The sequence below is a fragment of the Gigantopelta aegis genome, chromosome 3, assembly GCF_016097555.1.
Source record: "Gigantopelta aegis isolate Gae_Host chromosome 3, Gae_host_genome, whole genome shotgun sequence".
Lineage (NCBI taxonomy): Eukaryota > Metazoa > Mollusca > Gastropoda > Neomphalida > Peltospiridae > Gigantopelta > Gigantopelta aegis.
This window is the reverse complement of record NC_054701.1, coordinates 65081104-65103603: the sequence shown is the minus strand read 5'-3', so window position 1 is coordinate 65103603 and position 22500 is coordinate 65081104. Positions and strand designations below refer to the sequence as shown.

General features: G+C 35.5%; 1 protein-coding gene across 2 annotated transcripts in view; it reads right to left on the bottom strand.

Moving 5' to 3' along the window:
* Window positions 1–22500, bottom strand: part of LOC121368432 (huntingtin-interacting protein 1-like) — a 78439-nt gene that overhangs the window by 19953 nt on the left and 35986 nt on the right. For both annotated transcript variants that reach the window (XM_041493162.1, XM_041493163.1), the window contains exons 9-19: window positions 19347–19404; window positions 18079–18154; window positions 16658–16801; window positions 15727–15806; window positions 14049–14121; window positions 10719–10811; window positions 8376–8454; window positions 6511–6599; window positions 5854–5922; window positions 3638–3775; window positions 225–630 (exon numbers count right to left, since the gene is read on the bottom strand). In XM_041493162.1, coding sequence (XP_041349096.1) covers window positions 225–630; window positions 3638–3775; window positions 5854–5922; window positions 6511–6599; window positions 8376–8454; window positions 10719–10811; window positions 14049–14121; window positions 15727–15806; window positions 16658–16801; window positions 18079–18154; window positions 19347–19404 — 1305 coding nt within the window. The remainder of the gene's footprint in view (window positions 1–224; window positions 631–3637; window positions 3776–5853; window positions 5923–6510; window positions 6600–8375; window positions 8455–10718; window positions 10812–14048; window positions 14122–15726; window positions 15807–16657; window positions 16802–18078; window positions 18155–19346; window positions 19405–22500) is intronic.

Sequence of the window (22500 nt, the reverse complement as noted above, 5' to 3'; positions counted from 1 at the left end):
CACCAACCCTCCTCTAACCCATACAACATACCAATCAATTTTCTGTGCAGGTCCTCCATGTATTTAAAATACAGAAGAAACTTTGTTCCGAGAAGAAAATTAAACTAAAAAAGATGGAAATGTGCTGTGAGACCATGAAGAAACATATGCACCTCAAACAAGACAATGAAAAGAAACCGGTTGGTGTCCCGATCTACCTCACACGCTCAACCCCGACAACGTACCAATCAACTTTCTGTGCAGGTCGTCCATCTGTTGAGCGAGTCGACTCTCCACATCGCGTTTGTCAGACGTCAGCTTGTCCAGCTGCTGCTGCAGCTGTGAGATCTGTCCCGCCATCTTCTCTTCTGACGTCTGCTTGTCTGCCAACGTCTGCTTCAGGCTGCCTTCCAGTTCACTCAGTCTCGCACCTAGCTGTTCCTCCATCTCCTTTTTCTCCTTCTGCACCTCTGCCAGGGAGCCGGTCAATGCCGCGATTTCGCTAGACAACTCCTGGCCTTGTTTTCCAGCGTCTTCTTTGGTATCGGCTATTTCGGATTCAAGGCAGGCGACCTGAGATTTCATCTGTTCCAGCTCGGTCTCCAAGCTGGTTTTACTTTCTTCCATTGCATTAAGATTAGTTTCAAGCTCCTGTGGGACAAAATAGCAAAATCATGTTTAAATATTCATTAAAAAAAGTAACAGAATCATAAACCACCCTAAACCTGTTATAATTTTACTGCCATAATGTAAGTAATGTACCTGCATAATATTTGCCTGGGAATTTGCTTTGTCACTTAGTTAGTTAGTGGGGAAATAACTAATGAATTACACGATGCTGCATAAAACTAATTAACTTTTTGGAAAATATTTTTTGATCACTTTCACTTTACCAAGACTTATGAGAACACATTTAATACATATTCATTACAACTACTTTGTAAAGAAACAGACCGTTTTAAAATAATATTCACCAGACAAGCTTTAAAAACAATTTACAAAGTACTTTGCTGGTTTGCTGTAACAAAATTACCATGTCAGAAACTGATGGGTTGGTACATGTACTTCACATTCATAATTGTTCTACCCCCCCCCCCCCCCCCCCCCCCCCCCCCCCCCCCCCCCCCACAGCATGTATAGTTATTACATTGAAAACTGAAGGGAAAAAAAAGATGACACAATTATACCTGAAAACCAAAATGAATTGGATTGACTTTTACCAACTGATCAGGTTACAAAAACCTTTATTTTAAAACATTGGCAAAACTAAATTTTAAACCAAATGATTTTCAACACAGAAAAAATGGCCCACAAAGAAAGAAATCTTAAAATGGTCTATTCTTAGAATGCATGTTTTTGTCCTACATCTCTTTAATAACAATTTCTGACAAACAAAATACAAACAAAACCATGAATATGTAAAAAAAAATATTTATTATAAAGTAATAATACAAATACTTTAGGTGTGATAATGTAGTATACTGAACTCCACTGAAAATGCACCAGTTAGATTTGTAGTTTTACTGATTTCATAGAACTGGATGTATTCTGGCATACAATAAAAAATTATTATTTTTAAATTGTATAGATGGGTTAGCGTTATTGTGTCTTATGGCAACCTCACACACGCGACAGCAATAATATCTGAAAATTGGGTGGTGCATTTTCAGTTGCAGGGATGTGAGAGGGGCAGGAACAAAAAAGCTTACTGCGGCCAGGGTCCAGGGTCCACTCAAGGGCCACTGAAGAAAAATTGTTTGCAACCCCTGGAACTGCTAAAAACTGCATTCAATGCTAACAAATCTAAACTGGTTATAACTTATAATATAAAACACACATCATAAACTTGAAACCGTGAAAACATGCAAATGAACCTTGTGTGGTCAACAGTACTGAACATCATATTTTGTGTTTTTTTAGACGAAATGGAAAAGCGCATTTACGTGTTTCCGCGTAGCTCTCACATCCCTGCAGTTGAGTTCAGTATACATAGATGCTAGGTATCATTTTAGACAGATATGTCCACCTACCAGCATTTTTTGTTGTAATTAATTCTGAAAAAACTTAGTTAATTTATGTCAAGAGTAATTTTTGTTTTGTTACCTTGCTACGTGTCCACCCTTCAAAAAAAGCATCCAAGCCAGCCGCCTGTCAATATGTATTGAAAAGAGGGATCTTTAGAGAGGTGTTGCTCAGTTACGACTGTCCGAGCATGCCGCATGCAGATGCAACTGGGGTCCACGCAATAGCTAGTCTCAGAGACCACACACTAAACATGCCTGGTAACACCTATAACTCACTTACCCAGGGTGTAATCCAGTACTTGTGGGGCTAGTCCTGGGCAAGCACAAAATTTCTCCAAATTATCTATTAAATTTCAAATACGGCAGAAACTCAATTTTTACCTGCAATTATTTCGCAAAATTAAAATAAAAGTCATCAATTGTTTTTAAAATTCGCAATTGGTAACTTTGGTGACCCATGTCCAATCAATCCATGATTTCAGTTTGTCCACTGTCACCTACATGTATATATGGATAAATAAAGTTATCCAGAGTTTGCAGACAGACAACAGATATGGGTCTAATTCACAAAGGTCTCTTAGGCTCTAGCAGACAACAAAGCATCCTCTTTGCAAGTCTTTTTGCATTGCACTGCGATATCGCAAAGTTGCGAGAGTAGAGTGAATTAGGTCCCAGGCATTGTGCTAACAAAACTTTTAAAGTCTAGACATAAGTCTATAAAAATGTCTTTAGACTTTAAACATCATGGCAATGCCATACAAACTGCATGTGTTTGACATCAAAGATTTGAATATAGACTCTTAGAAAAGCAATCTGGTTTATTTAAGGTGAACGAGTCATGGCCAGACTTTTGCAAACACTCAGTGTAGAATACAAATCAGTCTGAACTGTTACGTAGTGGGAATTCAGCAATGCTAGATTTTGTAGATAAATATATGTAAAGACAGACAGTGCCAGATTGTTGCAGACATAAATATAGCATATAAAGCCAAATAGGGATCTGAATTGTGTTGTCTGTGTTAAACAGGACCACACTTTGCAGACATCCATGTTTAATACAAAATATGGAATATAGTCTGAAGTAAACAATGACAGACTTGTACAGATCTAGACTGTACAACCAGGGGTGGGTATTAGTGAACTGTAAAAAAGAGGTAATCTAGAGGGGTCCCAGAAATTCTTGAAATCCTAGGTTAAAATCTGTGCCATCCGACACATTTTGGAGGAAAGGACCATTAAAATGCGAGCAAACGCAATGTTCCATGAGAGGAAAACAGCTGATCCAAGGAGAATTCCCACCCCTTATAACCTGAATGAAGCAGTTCCCGATTTTGCAGACATACACAAATACAAGGCAATCAGAACAATAATCTAAATTAATCTAGACAGATTTTGAAGCAGAAACAGATGTAAAAATAACTGAGGAAAAAAAAGACAGCAAAAAAAGAAGATAATCTGGATTGTGTAGTCTAAATTAAGCAGTGTCAGATTTTTGCAGGAATACATGTAAAAGACAACTGAGACTTGTGAATTAAGAAATATTTCACATACAAAGGTGTGGACTGTTGACGAAGCCAGGAATGTGCTGTCTGAAGCTTAACCATGCTGGATTTCATACCCCTTTGTGTACTAACCTCTTTCTGTTTCTCTAGTTGTGAGTTAGTACTCGACACTAACGCAAGCTGGCTAGACACATCATCGGCACTCTTTTGTAAATTGTTGTGAATCATTCGTTTTTCCTCCTCCATGCGTTCCATTTCTAACTTAGTTTCCTAACAGGCAGCAAACAATAATCGAAAACACATGCAAGTTAGTACACGGATTGTTTGGATGCAACTACATTTGTTAAAACTAGCATAAACAATTGTCGAAATCTGTAATATTTTGTTCAAACTGAGAGTAGTTTGTATGGGGCTAAGCTTCACAAATATTATTTAAAAAATAAAATAAAATAAAAAAACACAGAAAAAAAACAGGTAACAAATTTTAAATCCATAATTCAAAGTAAAATTTAACTAAAACTAACATTCATAAAGAAACAATCAAAATTAACATTATTAGGCATGTTGCCATTTCCAATGGGAATGTGTGTTTGTAGAAACTGGATATGTATTTTATATAATAAATTTCTGTCCTCTGTACAGAATACAAGCTACAGGTACTCAAAACATGTACAATGTCATTTATAAGTGGTATATAAACATGTACGTTAGTTGGTGTTTACATATAAAGAATAAAATACAATTTGTATGTTTAGTTGACACAGAATAATTCAAGGCTTTTATCAATGAAAAATCTGTGGATACTTATGTTCATCCTACTTTGGTTTAAATTACAAAGTTAGTTGATGGCTATGGTCAGTGTAAATTATGTCCATTAGCACCGGCACCAACTTGCATCGCAGCCAAGTGAACTATAAATGCAGTATATAAAGTTTGTTTTGTTTAACAACACCACTAGAGCACATTGATTAATTAATCATCAGCTATTGGATGTCAAACATTTGGTAATTATGACTCGTAGTCATCACAGGAAACCTGCTACATTTTTCCATTAACAGCAAGGGATCTTTTCTATGCACTTTCCCAGTTAGGAAAGCACATACCACAGAGTCTGACCAGTTGTGGTAAACTGGTTAGAACAAAAAAAACCCAATCAGTTGAATGGATCCACTAAGGTGGTTTGATTCTGCGACGTAAGCACCTCAGGCGAGCGCTCAACCAAACCGAGCTAAATCCCGCCCCAAATCAAGTATGTCTACATACAAATGTATCAATATACATACAAGAACACACACAAGATGGAAACTGCAACCTTTCTATTATGTTAAAAATAACAGAGAAAAACAAAAACAAATCTAAAAACAAATACAAAAAAACACTAACAAACATTAAAATTCATTGTGCTTACAAGACAAAAGGATGTACGCTACATTCAAAAAATAAAAATGAAAAAGACAGTTTCATAATTTACAAGGGGGCATTCATTTAACACAAACATAATCGTGCACATTATACATTCTTTGAAGTCATATTGTTATTTAAAAAACATAAATACTGGTTTTAGTTTCACAAATTTTGCAATAAAATAAACTAAAATAAATTAATATAATTATGTAGCTGTGAACATATAATCATGTAAATTAATTAAAAGCTGTATTATTGATAATGATTATAATTTATATTCAACTCTCTACCCTGAACGTTTTACTTCTAATATTTTACTTAAATGTTTTCCTTTTTCTTTCAATTTAGTAAAGCTTAACCAGTAGCAAAAGTACATGAATCATGTCAGAAATATAATTTCTCTGGAGTAAGTCACCAAATGAGGTCGTTACAGCTATAATGTCCATGCAACAGTGACTAAAATAGCTGTAAGGCAGAACCCTAGAAATGCTGGAAACCAATACTGAATGGAGATCAGATTGAGTCTGTTACCATTAAATTTATTTTAATTATAACAATCAGTGTTTCTGCCAGAAAGAAATTTTTGGGGATGGTGCTATGAAATTGAATATTTACAATGCGTGTGCTGAATGAATAGGGGGTATTGGGGGGGGGGGGGGGGGGGGGCTCCCCATAAAGAAAATGGGTTAGGTTTAGGGTTAGGGTTAAGAAAATCATACAGTAATGTTAAGAGTCATTGATTTTGTTAAAAGGTTGACTTAAAAAAATAAAATTGGTTATAGTATCATACCGATTTTACCCTCTGGCAGAAACCCTGATAATAGAAGTTCTCACTGAGTATACTTATTCCTCCAAATTTATGCTTAAAAAATAGATACATTATTTTGTCAAAATTAAAACCAAAGCTTCAAGGTTTTGACTAACACTAACTGAAAACTACATACCTTGATAATTTGCCCTTTTTCCTCCAAGATCTTTTTATCACAAGTTAACTGCTTAATGGTATCTGCATGCTAAAAAATAAAGTATAAAAAGTGCCTCTCAATAAACTAAAACAATAATTATACATTAAGTCTTTCATTCCTATTCAGGTTAATGATGCTGCTAAATAAAATATTGAATATGAACTTCATAACATTCGTTATTAAATGATATGGAAATAAAGGCAGACACAAAAATGTGTATAGTATATCCAATTTTAGAACTTTGTGAGATCTAACAAACGCCATTATTATTATCACTGAAAAACATATTGCCTGTACAAGGTATGTAAGAATAATTTTCAAACTAAAGGTCACATGGACATGAAGAAAGGAAATGTTTTATTTAACGATGCACTCAACACATTTTATTAATGGTTATATGGCATCGGACCACACAGATATTGAGGGAGGAAAACCCACTGTCACCACTTCATGGGCTATTTTTTTCAATTAGCAGCAAGGGATCTTTTATATGCACCATCCAATAGACAGGATAGCACATACCATGGCCTTTGATGTACCAGTCGTAGTGCACTGGCTGGAGCGAGAAATAGAATAGCATGGACATGAAATGGAGTTGGTTAGATACTAAATAAATAAATATAATTATATATTTACTGTTCTCAGTAATTGAACATGCTCTTCTCGTAGTTTTCCATAAATATCTTTCATCTTCTGGAACTTTTCCTGATTGGCCTTAGCTTGCTCTGAAAATAAACAAAAACTGTGTGAAAAACTAATAAACACAAATCATAGAATTCAGTCATGCAAAAAAACAATATCAAAAACCAAAACAGAAATTTTAAAATTCACACATTCAGTATAACTATGACAAAATATTTTGTCATTTGTTATTTTAAAAAATTTGATCAAGGATTTCAGAGAGAAATCCGATGCACTAAAATACTTTATTCTAAGGTATACAAACAAGCAATGAAGAGGAGCTTGTTAAGTGTGAGCCCAGAATAATTCACAAAATTAAAAGCGAATATAATATTAATGAGATATTAAGTGAAGGAGATGTTAAAAAAGGAATATGCTTGGTGCAACTGAAGATATGAAGTCTCTAGTGAACACAGGGCTTCTAGATTATGGTATAGCCCCACTCCCATGGCTAGTGATATTCAATGTTGGGCTAATAAATAACTACTATTGCCATGCCTGACGGCTAGTGAAAAAAAAAGGTCAAATGTTGCAGTTGTCTATTTTGTAAATATAAATATCCAGCCCTTAACCCCCACCACCAAAGTTAGTGTTTTTAAAGCTATATCTCTCTCTTTAGGTAACATATCTGATTTTTACTATTATTTAGTAAAATTGTATTAAAGGGACACAACTCTAGTTACGGCTAGTTGTTAACCATTACGGCATTGTTTTTCGCCATTAAACCCATTTTTTCACAAATAAAATTGCACTTTACTTACCGTTTATTATTTAGAATATACATTTCCATTCACCTCAAGTGTTTTTTGGTAATCCTGGTAATCCTGGTTTTTGTAATACCACAAAATGCATTTTTCGTATTTCATAAAATGGCACGGGCCTCTGAGAAAAAAATGTTGAGCAGACAAGGTCTAATCTATTTTTAGAGGGGATATTTCCATTTCAATGTCACAGACGTTGGTAAACCACGTGACCGTTATCATTTTGGTTCGGTTTGTTTTCTCGTGCACGGTTCGCTCAATGAACATCAGATTTGTTGTTGTTCATTTGTGCAATTTTTCTTCACAGTTCGTGAACATTTTCAGTAACAATAAAGTTCAGACAAGTAAGTGTCTCAATACAAAACGTTACAAACCCTTAAAACCAATAATTTTGCTAAGTCTTACGATATCTGGAGAGGGGATACAACCAGGACAGAACAGTTGGAACATGTCCAGGAGAGGTGAAAGGAACGCACCCCAAGTCTGTGAAATTTGTCGTGACGTAGGCATTGTAGTGCTTCGAGCGACATCAGAATACTAACTTTCAAAATTATTTCAAGCAATTGGGACATGGGGATTCCCATGGTATTTATCGATATAAAACCTGCTTTTTCACTCCATTTGATAAAAACGTGATCTAAGTGTGTTACAGGTTTGTAGATTAACCAAATTATAATTTATTTTCGCTGGATGGAACTAGGGTGTGCGGCTTTAACTTAAACTCAAGTAGGGCTAGTGAATTTTTACTATTATTTAGTAAATTGTATGAACTTAAAGTCAAGTAGGGCTAGAGAATTTTTACTATTATTTAGTAAATTGTATGAACTTAAAGTCAAGTAGGGCTAGTTAATTTTTACTATTATTTAGTAAATTGTATGAACTTAAAGTCATGTAGGTCTAGTGAATTTTTACTATTATTTAGTAAATTGTATGAACTTAAAGTCAAGTAGGGCTAGTGAATTTTTAATCATGGCTGAATCACTGATCCCATGGCTAGTAGATTTAAAAAAATTCTAGAAGCCCTGGAGAACATCAAAATGTTTCCTTCAATATACTAACTCTCAGCATCAGGCAGCTTTGCTAGTGCATCCAGACTTGCTTGAGATTCTTCTAATTCTTTCCGCAGGCTTTCGTTTTCCTGAAATACACACAAAAACATTACTTACAGTCAATTTAGGAAACCCTTTTTCTTGAATGCAGGTGTTTAAGCATTGTAAATTAACTGTGTAGTTACATGCACTTAAGATAAAAAAAAAAAAAAAAAACGTTGGTGGCACCATTAGGCCATTTCTCGTTCCAGCCAGTGCTCCACAACTGGTGTAACAAAGGCTATGGTATGTACTATCCTGTCTGTGGGATGGTGCATATAAAAGATCCCTTGCTGCTAATCGAAAAGAGTAGCCCATGAAGTGGCCACAGCGGGTTGCCTCTCTCTATATATATCTGTGTGGTCCTTAACCATATGTCTGATGCCATATAACCCATAAATAAAATGTGCTGAGTGTGTCATTAAATAAAACATTCCTTCCTTTTTAAGACAAAAACAGGCTTTGTAAATTCAGTTCTTAGTGTACATGTGTATTTATGTTTTACAATTTAAATGGCTCATTGTAAAGAAAAGGAAAGGAAAAGGCCACCTGAGCACGTTTTAAAACTACAGGAGATCCATTGTCAACACATAAGCTACTCCTACTGATAAAGCAGAAAAGGATCTTTTATTATAGACAGCAGTGATGGAAATAAGCAGAAAATTTCACAAGTCCACCAGGCAAATACGTGTAGAAATCTACTTGTCCACCTACAGGTTTATTTGTCCAAATAAATGATTTGTTTTATTCAAGTGCAAGGATAATGTTCTTGATTAATCAAAATGAAACTGCACTGAACATTTTTATTTGTCCGAGCAGATTTTCATTTGTCAAGACAAACGGACAAGTGCTTATTTCGAACGCAGGACAGTACATGCCATAACTGTTGACGTACCAATCATGTGACAAGGGTTAGGACTGGGGAAAATTTGAGTCTACTGAAGGTGACACATCACAGTTCACGCAAACGCCCTACCATCGAGTTATATATTCCACCTCCACTGGGATAAGGCCACTATACTGAATTCTCTTTCATTAGCCTCCAACATCTAATACCTGTCCTGAAGAGTTGAGGTGTTTGTCCAGAGAAGTGTGCTTAAACCTTAAGGAAGGAAGGAAATGTTTTATTTAACAACGCACTCAACACATTTTATTTAGGGCTATATGGCGTCAGACATATGGTTAAGGACCACACAGATACTGAGAGAGGAAACCCGCTGTCGCCACTTCATGGACTACTCTTTTCGATTAGCAGCATGGGATCTCTTATATGCACTATCCCACAGACAGAATAGTACATACCACGGCCTTTGTTGCACCAGTTGTGGAGCACTGGCTGAAACGAGAAGTAGCCTAATGGGTTCACTAACGGGGATCGATCCTAGACCGACTGAGCATCAAGTGAACACTTTACCACAGGGTTACGTCCTGCCCACTTAAACCTTAAGTGCATGTAGTCAGAAAAACATATCAGAATGAAACAATCACTAGCCTAGGCAACAAAATTACTATTCTCTTATATAACATCTAATACACTGTAGGGCGGGACATAGCCCGGTGGTAAAACGTTTGCTTGATGCGCAGTCGGTCTAGGATCGATCCCTGTCAGTGGACCCATTGAACTATTTCTCATTCCACCCAGTGCTCCACAACTGGTGTAACAAAGGTTGTGGTGTGTACCATCCTGCCTGTGGGATGGTGCATATAAAAGATCCCTTGCTGCTAATTGAAAAGAGTAGCCCATGAAGAGACGACAGTGGGTTTCCTCTATCAATGTGTGTGGTCCTTAACCATATGACCAGTGTTCGAGATTAACGGTATCCCGATATCCCGGAGATACCAGAATTTAATTTTGGATACCAGACTTCAGTAACCCAGTATCCCACCGGGATACCATATAATGTTGGGGTTTTTTGTTTTTTAATCCTGCATTTTTATTTTTCACTGAAACAATGAAAGTCATCATTTACTGGTGAAGTTAAGTAACAGTGTTGTCCAAGTTTATGAATTTCATTTAAGTGGGATACTAAATTCTCAGGTGGGATACCAGATTTTAAAATGTTAGTATCCAACTGGGATACTGCCCAATTTTTTAAATCTCGAACACTGATATGACTGACACCATATAACCGTAAAATTAAATGTGTTGAGTGCGTTGTTAAATAAAACATTTCCTAATACACTGTAGTAAAGAGCTAAAGCATAAGATACATTTGTATAATCGTGATATTTAAAGGTGACAAAGCTTCAGCCATATTTGAATGTATAATCCTGATATTTAATGTTTGAGATATCGTATGTAAATGATTGTTACCTTTAAATGCTGGTCGGCTGATAGTCTCAGTTCAGACAAAATCTTTTCCAACTTGCTAATTTCATCTTTTAAGGATACTATTATTCTGTGGTCCTAAAACAAAGACAAATTACGACATTATGTATTTGGTTAATATATTTTGTTCTATAAAAACACATCTATCAAAAAATACTTCCATTTTAATGTTTGTTTGTACAACAGAATTAAAAAACTCAGAAAAAGTTTCAATATTGACAGTTAAAAAATGGTGAATATTGTTCTGTTTCACCTTAAATATATGATGCTAATGATGGATCATTTTTGGTGAGGCTTGTTTGGAGTCTGTTGCCTAGCAGTTTAATGTTTCTTAATGAATCAGACAACCTATTTTTTAATAATCAATGATTTTTCATTCTTAGATCTGAAACTACCCAGTCATAATAATGTATTAATGTAACTGTCTGTACCTCTGACTACCCAGTCGTAATAATGTATTAATGTAACTGTCTGTACCTCTGACTAACCAGCAGTAATAATGTATTAATTAACTGTCTGTAGCTCTGACTACCCTGTCGTAATAATGTATTAATGTAACTGTCTGTACCTCTGACTACCCAGTCGTAATATTGTATTAATGTAACTGTCTGTACCTCTGACTACCCTGTCGTAATAATGTATTAATGTAACTGTCTGTACCTCTGACTACCCAGTCGTAATAATGTATTAATGTAACTGTCTGTACCTCTGACTACCCAGTCGTAATAATGTATTAATTAACTGTCTGTAGCTCTGACTACCCTGTCGTAATAATGTAACTGCCTGTACCTCTGACTATCCAGTCATAATAATGTATTAATTAACTGTCTGTACCTCTGACTACCCAATGGTAATAATGTATTAATTAACTGTCTGTACCTCTGACTACCCAGTTGTACCTCTGACTACCTAGTCGTAATAATGTATTAATTAACTGTCTTTACCTCTGACTACCCAGTCGTAACAATGTATTAATGTAACTGTCTGTACATCTGACTACCCAGTCGTAATAATATATTAATGTAACTGTCTGTACCTCTGACTACCCAGTCGTAACAATGTATTAATGTAACTGTCTGTACATCTGACTACCCAGTCGTAATAATATATTAATGTAACTGTCTGTACCTCTGACTACCCAGTCGTAATGTATTAATGTAACTGCCTGTATCTCTGACTGCCCAATGGTAATAATGTATTAATGTAACTGCCTGTACCTCTGACTACCCAGTCGTAATAATGTATTAATGTAACTGTCTGTACCTCTGACTACCCAGTCGTAATAATGTATTAATTAACTGTCTGTAGCTCTGACTACCCTGTCGTAATAATGTATTAATGTAACTGCCTGTACCTCTGACTACCCAGTCGTAATAATGTATTAATGTAACTGCCTGTACCTCTGACTACCCAGTCATAATAATGTATTAATGTAACTGTCTGTACCTCTGACTACCCAGTCGTAATAATGTATTAATGTAACTGTCTGTACCTCTGACTACCCAGTCATAATAATGTCTGTACCTCTGACTACCTAGTCGTAATAATGTATTAATTAACTGTCTGTAGCTCTGACTACCCTGTCGTAACAATGTATTAATGTAACTGTCTGTACATCTGACTACCCAGTCGTAATAATATATTAATGTAACTGTCTGTACCTCTGACTACCCAGTCGTAACAATGTATTAATGTAACTGTCTGTACATCTGACTACCCAGTCGTAATAATATATTAATGTAACAGTCTGTACCTCTGACTACCCAGTCGTAATGTATTAATGTAACTGCCTGTATCTCTGACTGCCCAGTGGTAATAATGTATTAATGTAACTGCCTGTACCTCTGACTACCCAGTCGTAATAATGTATTAATGTAACTGTCTGTACCTCTGACTACCCAGTCGTAATAATGTATTAATTAACTGTCTGTAGCTCTGACTACCCTGTCGTAATAATGTATTAATGTAACTGCCTGTACCTCTGACTACCCAGTCGTAATAATGTATTAATGTAACTGCCTGTACCTCTGACTACCCAGTCATAATAATGTATTAATGTAACTGTCTGTACCTCTGACTACCCAGTCGTAATAATGTATTAATGTAACTGTCTGTACCTCTGACTACCCAGTCATAATAATGTCTGTACCTCTGACTACCTAGTCGTAATAATGTATTAATTAACTGTCTGTAGCTCTGACTACCCTGTCGTAATAATATAACTGCCTGTACCTCTGACTATCCAGTCGTAATAATGTATTAATTAACTGTCTGTACCTCTGACTACCCAGTCGTAATAATGTATTAATGTAACTGTCTGTACCTCTGATTGCCCAGTGGTAATAATGTATTAATGTAACTGCCTGTACCTCTGACTACCCAGTCGTAATAATGTATTAATGTAACTGTCTGTACCTCTGACTACCCAGTCGTAATAATGTATTAATTAACTGTCTGTACCTCTGACTACCCAGTGGTAATAATGTATTAATGTAACTGTCTGTACCTCTGACTACCCAGTCATAATAATGTATTAATTAACTGTCTGTACCTCTGACTACCCAGTTGTACCTCTGACTACCTAGTCGTAATAATGTATTAATTAACTGTCTTTACCTCTGACTACCCAGTCGTAACAATGTATTAATGTAACTGTCTGTACATCTGACTACCCAGTCGTAATAATGTATTAATGTAACTGTCTGTACCTCGGACTACCCAGTCGTAATGTATTAATGTAACTGCCTGTATCTCTGACTGCCCAGTGGTAATAATGTATTAATGTAACTGTCTGTACCTCTGACTACCCAGTCATAATAATGTATTAATTAACTGTCTGTACCTCTGACTACCCAGTTGTACCTCTGACTACCTAGTCGTAATAATGTATTAATTAACTGTCTTTACCTCTGACTACCCAGTCGTAACAATGTATTAATGTAACTGTCTGTACATCTGACTACCCAGTCGTAATAATGTATTAATGTAACTGTCTGTACCTCTGACTACCCAGTCGTAATGTATTAATGTAACTGCCTGTATCTCTGACTGCCCAGTGGTAATAATGTATTATTGTAACTGCCTGTACCTCTGACTACCCAGTCGTAATAATGTATTAATGTAACTGTCTGTACCTCTGACTACCCAGTCGTAATGTATTAATGTAACTGCCTGTATCTCTGACTGCCCAGTGGTAATAATGTATTATTGTAACTGCCTGTATCTCTGACTACCCAGTCGTAATAATGCATTAATGTAACTGTCTGTACCTCTGACTACCCAGTCATAATAATGTATTAATGTAACTGCCTGTACCTCTGTTTTCACTCTCTGAAGTTCCTCTTTGAGCTGCAGAATCTCCCTTTGTAATCTTTCAATTATCAAGTCTCTGAAAAAAAAAAATTGGACATGTCAGGGTTACTTCGATAATAACATACAGAATATGCTATTCCCCAGTAGCTGTGCTTTGCAAGGCTTCTAGATTATGGTATCCCCATTCCCATGGCTAGTGATATTCTACGTTGGGCTAGTTAATAACTACAATTGCCATGCCCAATGGCTAGTACATTTTTGGGGGGTCAAATGTTGCAGTTACGTAAATATGAATATCCTGCCATCACTCCAACCCCCCAATGTTAGTGTTTTTAAGCTTTATCTCCCTCTTTAGGTGACATATCCAATTATTTCTATTATTTAATAAAATTGTATTAACTTAAAGTAATGTAGGGCTAGTGAATTTTTAATTGTGGCTAGTAAATGTTTAAAATCACTGATCCCATGGCTAGTGGATTTTATAAAAATTCAAGAAGCCCTGGTTTTGAGTTTAGTTCAGCTACTTTTAACTGTTTGGTGATCACTTCTTGTAGTAAGAATTTTCAATTATCTACTAAGCCTTTGGACAGACCAGATTTAATAATGTCAGGGGACGAGGACAGAAGATGGAGAAGTTACGGTTTTGCTTTGTTTATCGACACTACTAGAGCACATTAATTAAATAATCATTGGCTATTTATGTCAAACATTTCATGGGCGTACATAGTATTTTGAAAAGGGGGGTTCCAATACATAGGATTTTGAAAAGGGGGGTTCCAAAATAGATTGCAGAGATATTGGGCATATATTTCTATGTTGAGTAAATATAATAATGTCAGATATCAATGTCAGATATATTAAATTATAAAAAAAGCGATTTCAGGGGGGGGGGTTCGGTCCATGCATTTGGTAATTCTCACAGTCTTCACAGGAGCACATACTGTAGTATTTGGCTACAAAGTACAATAATAATATTATATTAAAATATGGATAGTTCAAGAATAACAAGCATTCTTAGAGTGCTGCTAAAGCAATACATGTCCCCCACCACACCGAACAAAATATCAGCTCAATATCTCAAGGTATTGTGAAAAACCCCACCTGGAAAACAAATTTTCTAATTTTCGAAGTTCAAGGGCCATAACTCTGTCAAAAATGGGTAAACCTCCATGAAAGTGAAACTTGATCTGTAACAGGACATGATAAATATCTGAAGGCATTGTGGAAATAACATCCGGAAAATTATATGTGGTACAGATGGGACAGATGGACAGTGATGAAACCTGTAGTTCCCTCCGAGTTTAATTCAGCTACCATAATTGTTTGGTGATCACTTCTTGTAAGAATCTGCAATTATCTACGGACAGTTATTGCCTTGGGACAGGCCAGACTTACTAATGACAGATTTTGAGGACAAGATGGAGGAGATGTTACAGTTTTGCCTTGTTTACAACCACCACTAGAGCACACTGATTAAATAATCATTGGCTACTGAATGTCAAACACTGGAAATTCTCACGTATAGTTTTCAGAGGAAACATGCAGGGAAGTACATAGTGTAGTATTTGTAAATGGATGAACTGGTCAAGAGAAAACCATAGGAATAAAATAGAACCAAAAATCTTAAACTACTGTGACCCCCTTTAAAATCTGTATCAAGTATAACCATGCATCAACATACCTTTCATCAGGCTCTGGTGGTCTGCCATTGAAATTGAAGGCTCCCATGTCTTGGCTGAATGTTTGTTCAAATCGATCATTCTGAAGAAAATGAAAAGACATTTGACAATAATTAATTAGTTATATATGAAAACCAAATTAAAACACATCATCTAATGAGGTGAAGATGCATTTTCTACGTTAACATAATGATTTTCAGTAGCATTTGCGATTTTCTGCGTCAACATCAAATGTTAATTTCCAGTTATAGCACATTTGTAACTACAACTATTTGGAGTCTAACATATAGTTGTTGTAACACTTTGTTCACACACAGTGACAAAGAATATAATTCCCCACTGACCGGACAGCACATACCACTGCCTTTGATATATCAATCATGTGGTACTGATTAGGAAAGGAACAAACCCACTGGGTCCACTGATGAGGAATGATCTTGAGACCAGTCACACCTCAGGCTTGTACTCTTTAAGGGTAGGATTTGGCTCAATCGGTTCAATGCTCACCTGAGGTGCTGGCGTCACAGGATCAAACCACCTCGGTGAATCCATTGAACTGATTGGTTTTTCTCTCATTCCAACCAGTGCACCACAACTGGTCAAATGATGTGGTATGTATTTTCCCCGTCTCTGGGGAAAGTGCATATAAAAGATCCCTTGCTGCTAATGGAAAAATGTAGAAGGTTTTTTCTGACGACTACAAATCAGAATTACCAAATGTTTGACATCCAATAGTAGATGATTAATTCATCAATGTGCTCTAGTGGTGTCGTTAAACAGAACAAATGTTTAACTCAAGTGATTAAGTGATCATTAACAGCAAAATTTTGGACCATTCATCTATAATCAGGTGACTTTTAAAACTACATTATGAAAAGCAGCAACCCTACATTGAGCAACCCCATATCCATAGCACATTCAAAAGATACTTACCTCAGAGGAGGAGGTATCAATAAGGTTTCCAATAGCATCGTCAGGTGTGTCAAGTTCGACTTCTGGTTCAGGCTCATTGGGCACAACAGCTACAGGCTTGACATGCTTACTAAAATCAGATGCTATCAGGAAATTGGGAGGATCCTGCCAAAAGAACAACAATGGAAACATAAGACTTTGACATCACAGTATCAACAAAACTTTATTGACACATTTCTAGATAAAATGTAACAAAAAAAACCCCAAAAACCAACAACCTCAAAAAATCTACATATTAATTATTATCATTTAAGAAGGGATAAAATGGCTTCTTGATTTCTCTATGAGCTTATGTCAACATAAAATTGGCTTTAGAAACAAAATTAAAATACAAAACTGATTACTACACAAGCTGATATATAAACAAAATAGTAAATAAACCAATGAAACACGAGCAGATTAAATAAAGTAAAAAAACAAAAAAAACATAATGAATTACTGAACTAAATCTTTAACAAAACATATTATTAAAGCGGCATTCCCTGGAATATTTTTATTATTTAAGCATTTAGAACAGAAAATCCCATTACGTTTGGTGCATATAAGACGCCGCACTCCGAATTCGTTTCACTACACTGGCTTTTCCAAGTTAAAAATAAACCCAATATTTTGAAAGTGGAACACTTTTGCCGGGCTCTCTCTGGGCTAAAAATAGTACGGTTCGGCTATTGTTGCATTACAAAAACCGAGCGGATTCTAGCAGTCAATTCCTAGCATCCAATTACGCTAGCAGCCAATTTCAGCAGACACTCATGTCGACGTTTTAAACATCGGACTCGTACGCCTTTCGATTGTTACCTGTATTTCACACTTTTAAACACACTGTTATGATAATTATTATTATTCACTACAACTTAAGAATTTTAGAGTTTTAAAGAGTATCTTTATATAAAAACAACACAAAAACAAAATAACAACCAATACTCATTTTCACAGTCTTATTGTTACTAATATCCGTATAAATACAACTTAACCGTTTTATTAAGTACTTTTATAATATCTTAAGTATCACTTTAAAAATCCTTCTGTACTACGGTAATATAGGATGTCCAACTAGTTTCGTATAGACCACACCACAACACACATTATAAAAGGCGTATGAGTCCGGTGTTTAGAACGTCGCCATGCGTGTCTGCTGATATTGGCTGCTAGCGTAATTGGCTGCTAGGAAGTGGCTGCTAGAATCCGCTCGGTATTACAAAATGACGAGAATTGTTCTAACTGGCTAGTAAGCATTTGACGATATGCGTTAATGACGACAACTCGCGAGTGAATTAAAAGTGCAGTTATGCTTGTATTTGAACTTAGAACTTGATTATATACGATTGAAACCAGACAATGCAGCTTTAACAGTATGTAAAATGTTAAGGACGCAACCTTACATCAGGTAGCAATGGGACTTGGACTAGATTTTTAAAATACTGGAGGTTATGACTGTTATAGTAGAACTGTTTCAACCTGCAAAATATAAAAATGGATGTCAATTCACAATGATAGTAAAGCAGCAGACTAAAAACTAACAAAAATGACTTTTACAATATGCCTATGTAAAATGTTATCACAATGACTTTTACAATATGCCAATGAGAAATGTTATCACAATGACTTTTACAATATGCCAATGTGAAATGTTATCACAACGACTTTTACAATATGCCAATGTGAAATGTTATCACAATGACTTTTACAATATGCCAATGTAAAATATTATTAAAATGTGACAATGACTTTTACAATATGCCAAATGTAAATGTTATCACAATGCTCTGTAACAGAAGGATCATTCTACAGAGCCCAACTTTACTAAAAAGTAGTCATACAAGTTTACCTTCTATCAAATACATGTAGTGTGAAAACCATTATGAATAACAGTAAAACAAATTAGAAATAAAAACATATTTAAAGCACTTTTAAGATGGTTTCTTATGATACATCAGAGCAAAATACAATCTTGAATAACAATAGCTGCATCTAAATGAAAAATAGTATGAATATTGCACAAATTTAGATCAAACAATCAAATCTTTTAATTATTTCCCTTACTGTTATCTTTAGTGACCTTTTCTAAAATGCTTACACCATCAGTGGCTTAATCTGAATATAAAATAGTCTATAAAACTGCACATATTAACATCTAAAAATAAAGACTTGATTATTCCCTTACTGTTTGTAATCTTTTCTAAACATTTTAAACCAACAGTCTATGAAAGCTCGAGGTTCCTTAAATGTGACTGTTGATTCTGAATGCACATATCAAACAAAGCAACAGCATAACAACCCATTATATACCGGGAAATATAACCAAGTATGACACACGTGTGTCCTTTTGACGTGATCAACAAATGATGTCATTTTAGGTAGCTATGTCATAAGATAATGTGTCTTTCCCAGTCTTAGCTCTGTGTAATCACTTACCAAAAATGACATCATTTCTGAAATTGAGATCACATCAATTTATGGTCTCCTTCAAGTTATGTTTGAAACGTTCTAACACGGTCCTTGTTATTTATAAATATATATATATATATATTATGGTTAATATGAATAATAAAGAAATTATCACACTCAGAAGTTTTGTAAAATCAGCACGACACACACGCTTGTATAATAATCTCTATATAGTTCACCAAGTGTTTGATTTGTCACTTACTTCTTGTATCCCTGCAGAAATCTGTCCCTGTGGCCAGACAGTGTGTCTGGGGGAAGACCTGAAATACACAGACAGTATATAAGTTTACGAACTACATGACTTTGTACGCATGCATGTACCGTAAAGCATAACATACATTGTACATTATCTGACACATTAGTGACATAAAACTTGAGCAAAGTCATCATATCAGAAATTATAAAAAGATTAAGTTTTAATTTGTAGAACTAGCTGAAATACTATGGTTGACCAATTTTTATGTTATGCCAACCCCTGCAACTGCCCACGGCAATGGGCAATGCCATGGAGTTTTTCATTCTCCACGGCACGTTTTTTGCTGTGGACTATATTAGATTTTTTTTCCCACGGCTTGTTTTTTGCTGTGGACGTTTTTCTTAATTGCAGGGGTTGTATGCAGCTTACAGATAACTTAAATTGATTAGAAAATTACAGTAATGTGCATGCTAACTAATTATTGTTATCGGCTATCCTTTTGGTTCAATTAATAGTATGTAACTATTGTTGTGTGTTCAGTTAATTACCGACAAAATTGCACAAAAGATTTTCAGAACATTAAAGGTAGGGTCATGAAATATTAGCATCTTGTATAGCCTCGTAAACATTTCCTGATTTTCAGTAGTACAAAATATTCAGTATACATGTAAATTCACCAAACACCACTATCTACACATTATATTCCAGTGTTTAAAAATCCATGACGTTCATGTAAATTCATAAGACAAATGTAATATTATTTTTAATGTTACACAAATTAGATCACTAAATTAAACATAAATAAATCTGAATCCAAACAAAATATACATAACTGTACATAACATGATATACAAACAAATAGACTGGGGTATTAATTGTACATGTATAAACAAATAGTCTTAATGTTACTTATAAACACAACCTACTGTTTACTACAGTAAATGCTTGTGCACTTAGGGTTAAAACTGTTAAAATATTGTAATTCTGACATATAGGTACATATAACCAGATACATAGAGTCAATCCTGCTCTAGTGGCCACTTGTATTTAGAAGCCACCTGTGTTAAGAGGCCACATTTTTATTCTCCCAAATCATCTAATATAATATAAATTAACAGGTATTATGCTGCAAACTGTTAAGACACTACATTTTTATTCTTCTAAATCATTAAAATATAGTATAACCTGACCTGTATTATGCAGTCACTTGTCTTAAAGGTCACTTTTTGATCACCCTATCAGTCTCTATTACATTAAAATGATGGTGTTAACAACTAGACTGACTTAACATAAAATAGTTTTAGCATTGTTATAGTACAAATGTTGCAAATAAAAACAAAGTCAAAATGACTGAACATTTTACAGATACTCCACATAGCTGATCTTAACCAAAATGTATCAGTGTTCTCGCTGGCTGAAAATTAAAGGAAGATGCACAAGTCACAATCCCCACGAAGTTATAAAAAACAAAATAAAGTCCCAACCACACCACATATGGCCTAAAAAAAAAGGTGTGTGAACATTTTCTCTTCTTTTTTTAAAAATCGAATCAAACCAAGAAATCGTAATCGGCCGAGGTGTTCCAAATCAAGTTTGCTGATTTAAAAAAAAAAATTGGCTTCATAAAATTAGGGTAGGTCAGTAAACCGAAAACACACACATATATTTTTTTAGGCCTAATTAAATCAAATAAATAAATTAGAAAATGTATTAAAAAACAATTTCTTAAGAAATTTTAAAGTAAATCTTTCACTTTTCCTTGTTACATGTAAGCCAACTTTGTGCAGCATCTGGTTAAAAGTCTTCCCCGATTCCTCCTTGTTTTCCTAATAATCCAACATTAGATTGTTAAGCACTTGTTTTGACAAGCCAAAGTCTGAGACAGGTTGTATGAGAAAATTGGCCTTGGTGGTGTCATGGTTATGCCGTTGGACATAAGGTTGGTAGGTACTGGGTTCACAGCCCGGTACCGGCTCCCACACATAGCGAGTTTTAACAACTCAATGGGTAGGTGTAAGACCACTACACCGACTTCTCTCTCACTAACCAACTAACCACTAACCCACTGTCCTGGACAGACAGCCCAGATAGCTGAGGTGTGTGCCCAGGACAGAATGCTTGAACTGTAACTGGATATAAGTACGAAAATGAGTTGAAATGAAATGAAACAAATGAATGTATGAGAAAAATGTAGTGCTTAGCTTTGTGTTACACTATCAGGGTGTAACTGCCAACAGCTGAGCTGCATTTGAGTTTACGGGGGGGGGGGAAATAAATAAATATTTGTTCGACCTCAGCACATTGTAACCTATGGCTATTTGGTGTCTAACATATATGTGTATGGTTATTCAACATTTGCTGGATAGAGAGAGAGAGAGTGAGGAAAACCCCTGCTACCTCCGAGACTACTCCTACTCATAAAGCAGTAGAGCATCTTTTATATGCACTGATCCATAGACAGGACTACATATCATGACCCTTGACCCATAAAGTAGTAAAGACTCTTTTTATATGCACTGATCCATAGACAGGACTACATATCATGACCGTTGACCCATAAAGTAGTAAAGACTCTTTTATATGCACTGATCCATAGACAGGACTACATATCATGACCGTTGACCCATAAAGTAGTAAAGACTCTTTTATATGCACTGATCCATAGACAGGACTACATATCATGACCGTTGACCCATAAAGTAGTAAAGACTCTTTTATATGCACTGATCCATAGACAGGACTACATATCATGACCGTTGACCCATAAAGTAGTAAAGACTCTTTTATATGCACTGATCCATAGACAGGACTACATATCATGACCGTTGACCCATAAAGTAGTAAAGACTCTTTTATATGCACTGATCCATAGACAGGACTACATATCATGACCGTTGACCCATAAAGTAGTAAAGACTCTTTTATATGCACTGATCCATAGACAGGACTACATATCATGACCGTTGACCCATAAAGTAGTAAAGACTCTTTTATATGCACTGATCCATAGACAGGACTACATATCATGACCGTTGACCCATAAAGGAGTAAAGACTCTTTTATATGCACTGATCCATAGACAGGACTACATATCATGACCCTTGACCCATAAAGTAGTAAAGACTCTTTTATATGCACTGATCCATAGACAGGACTACAT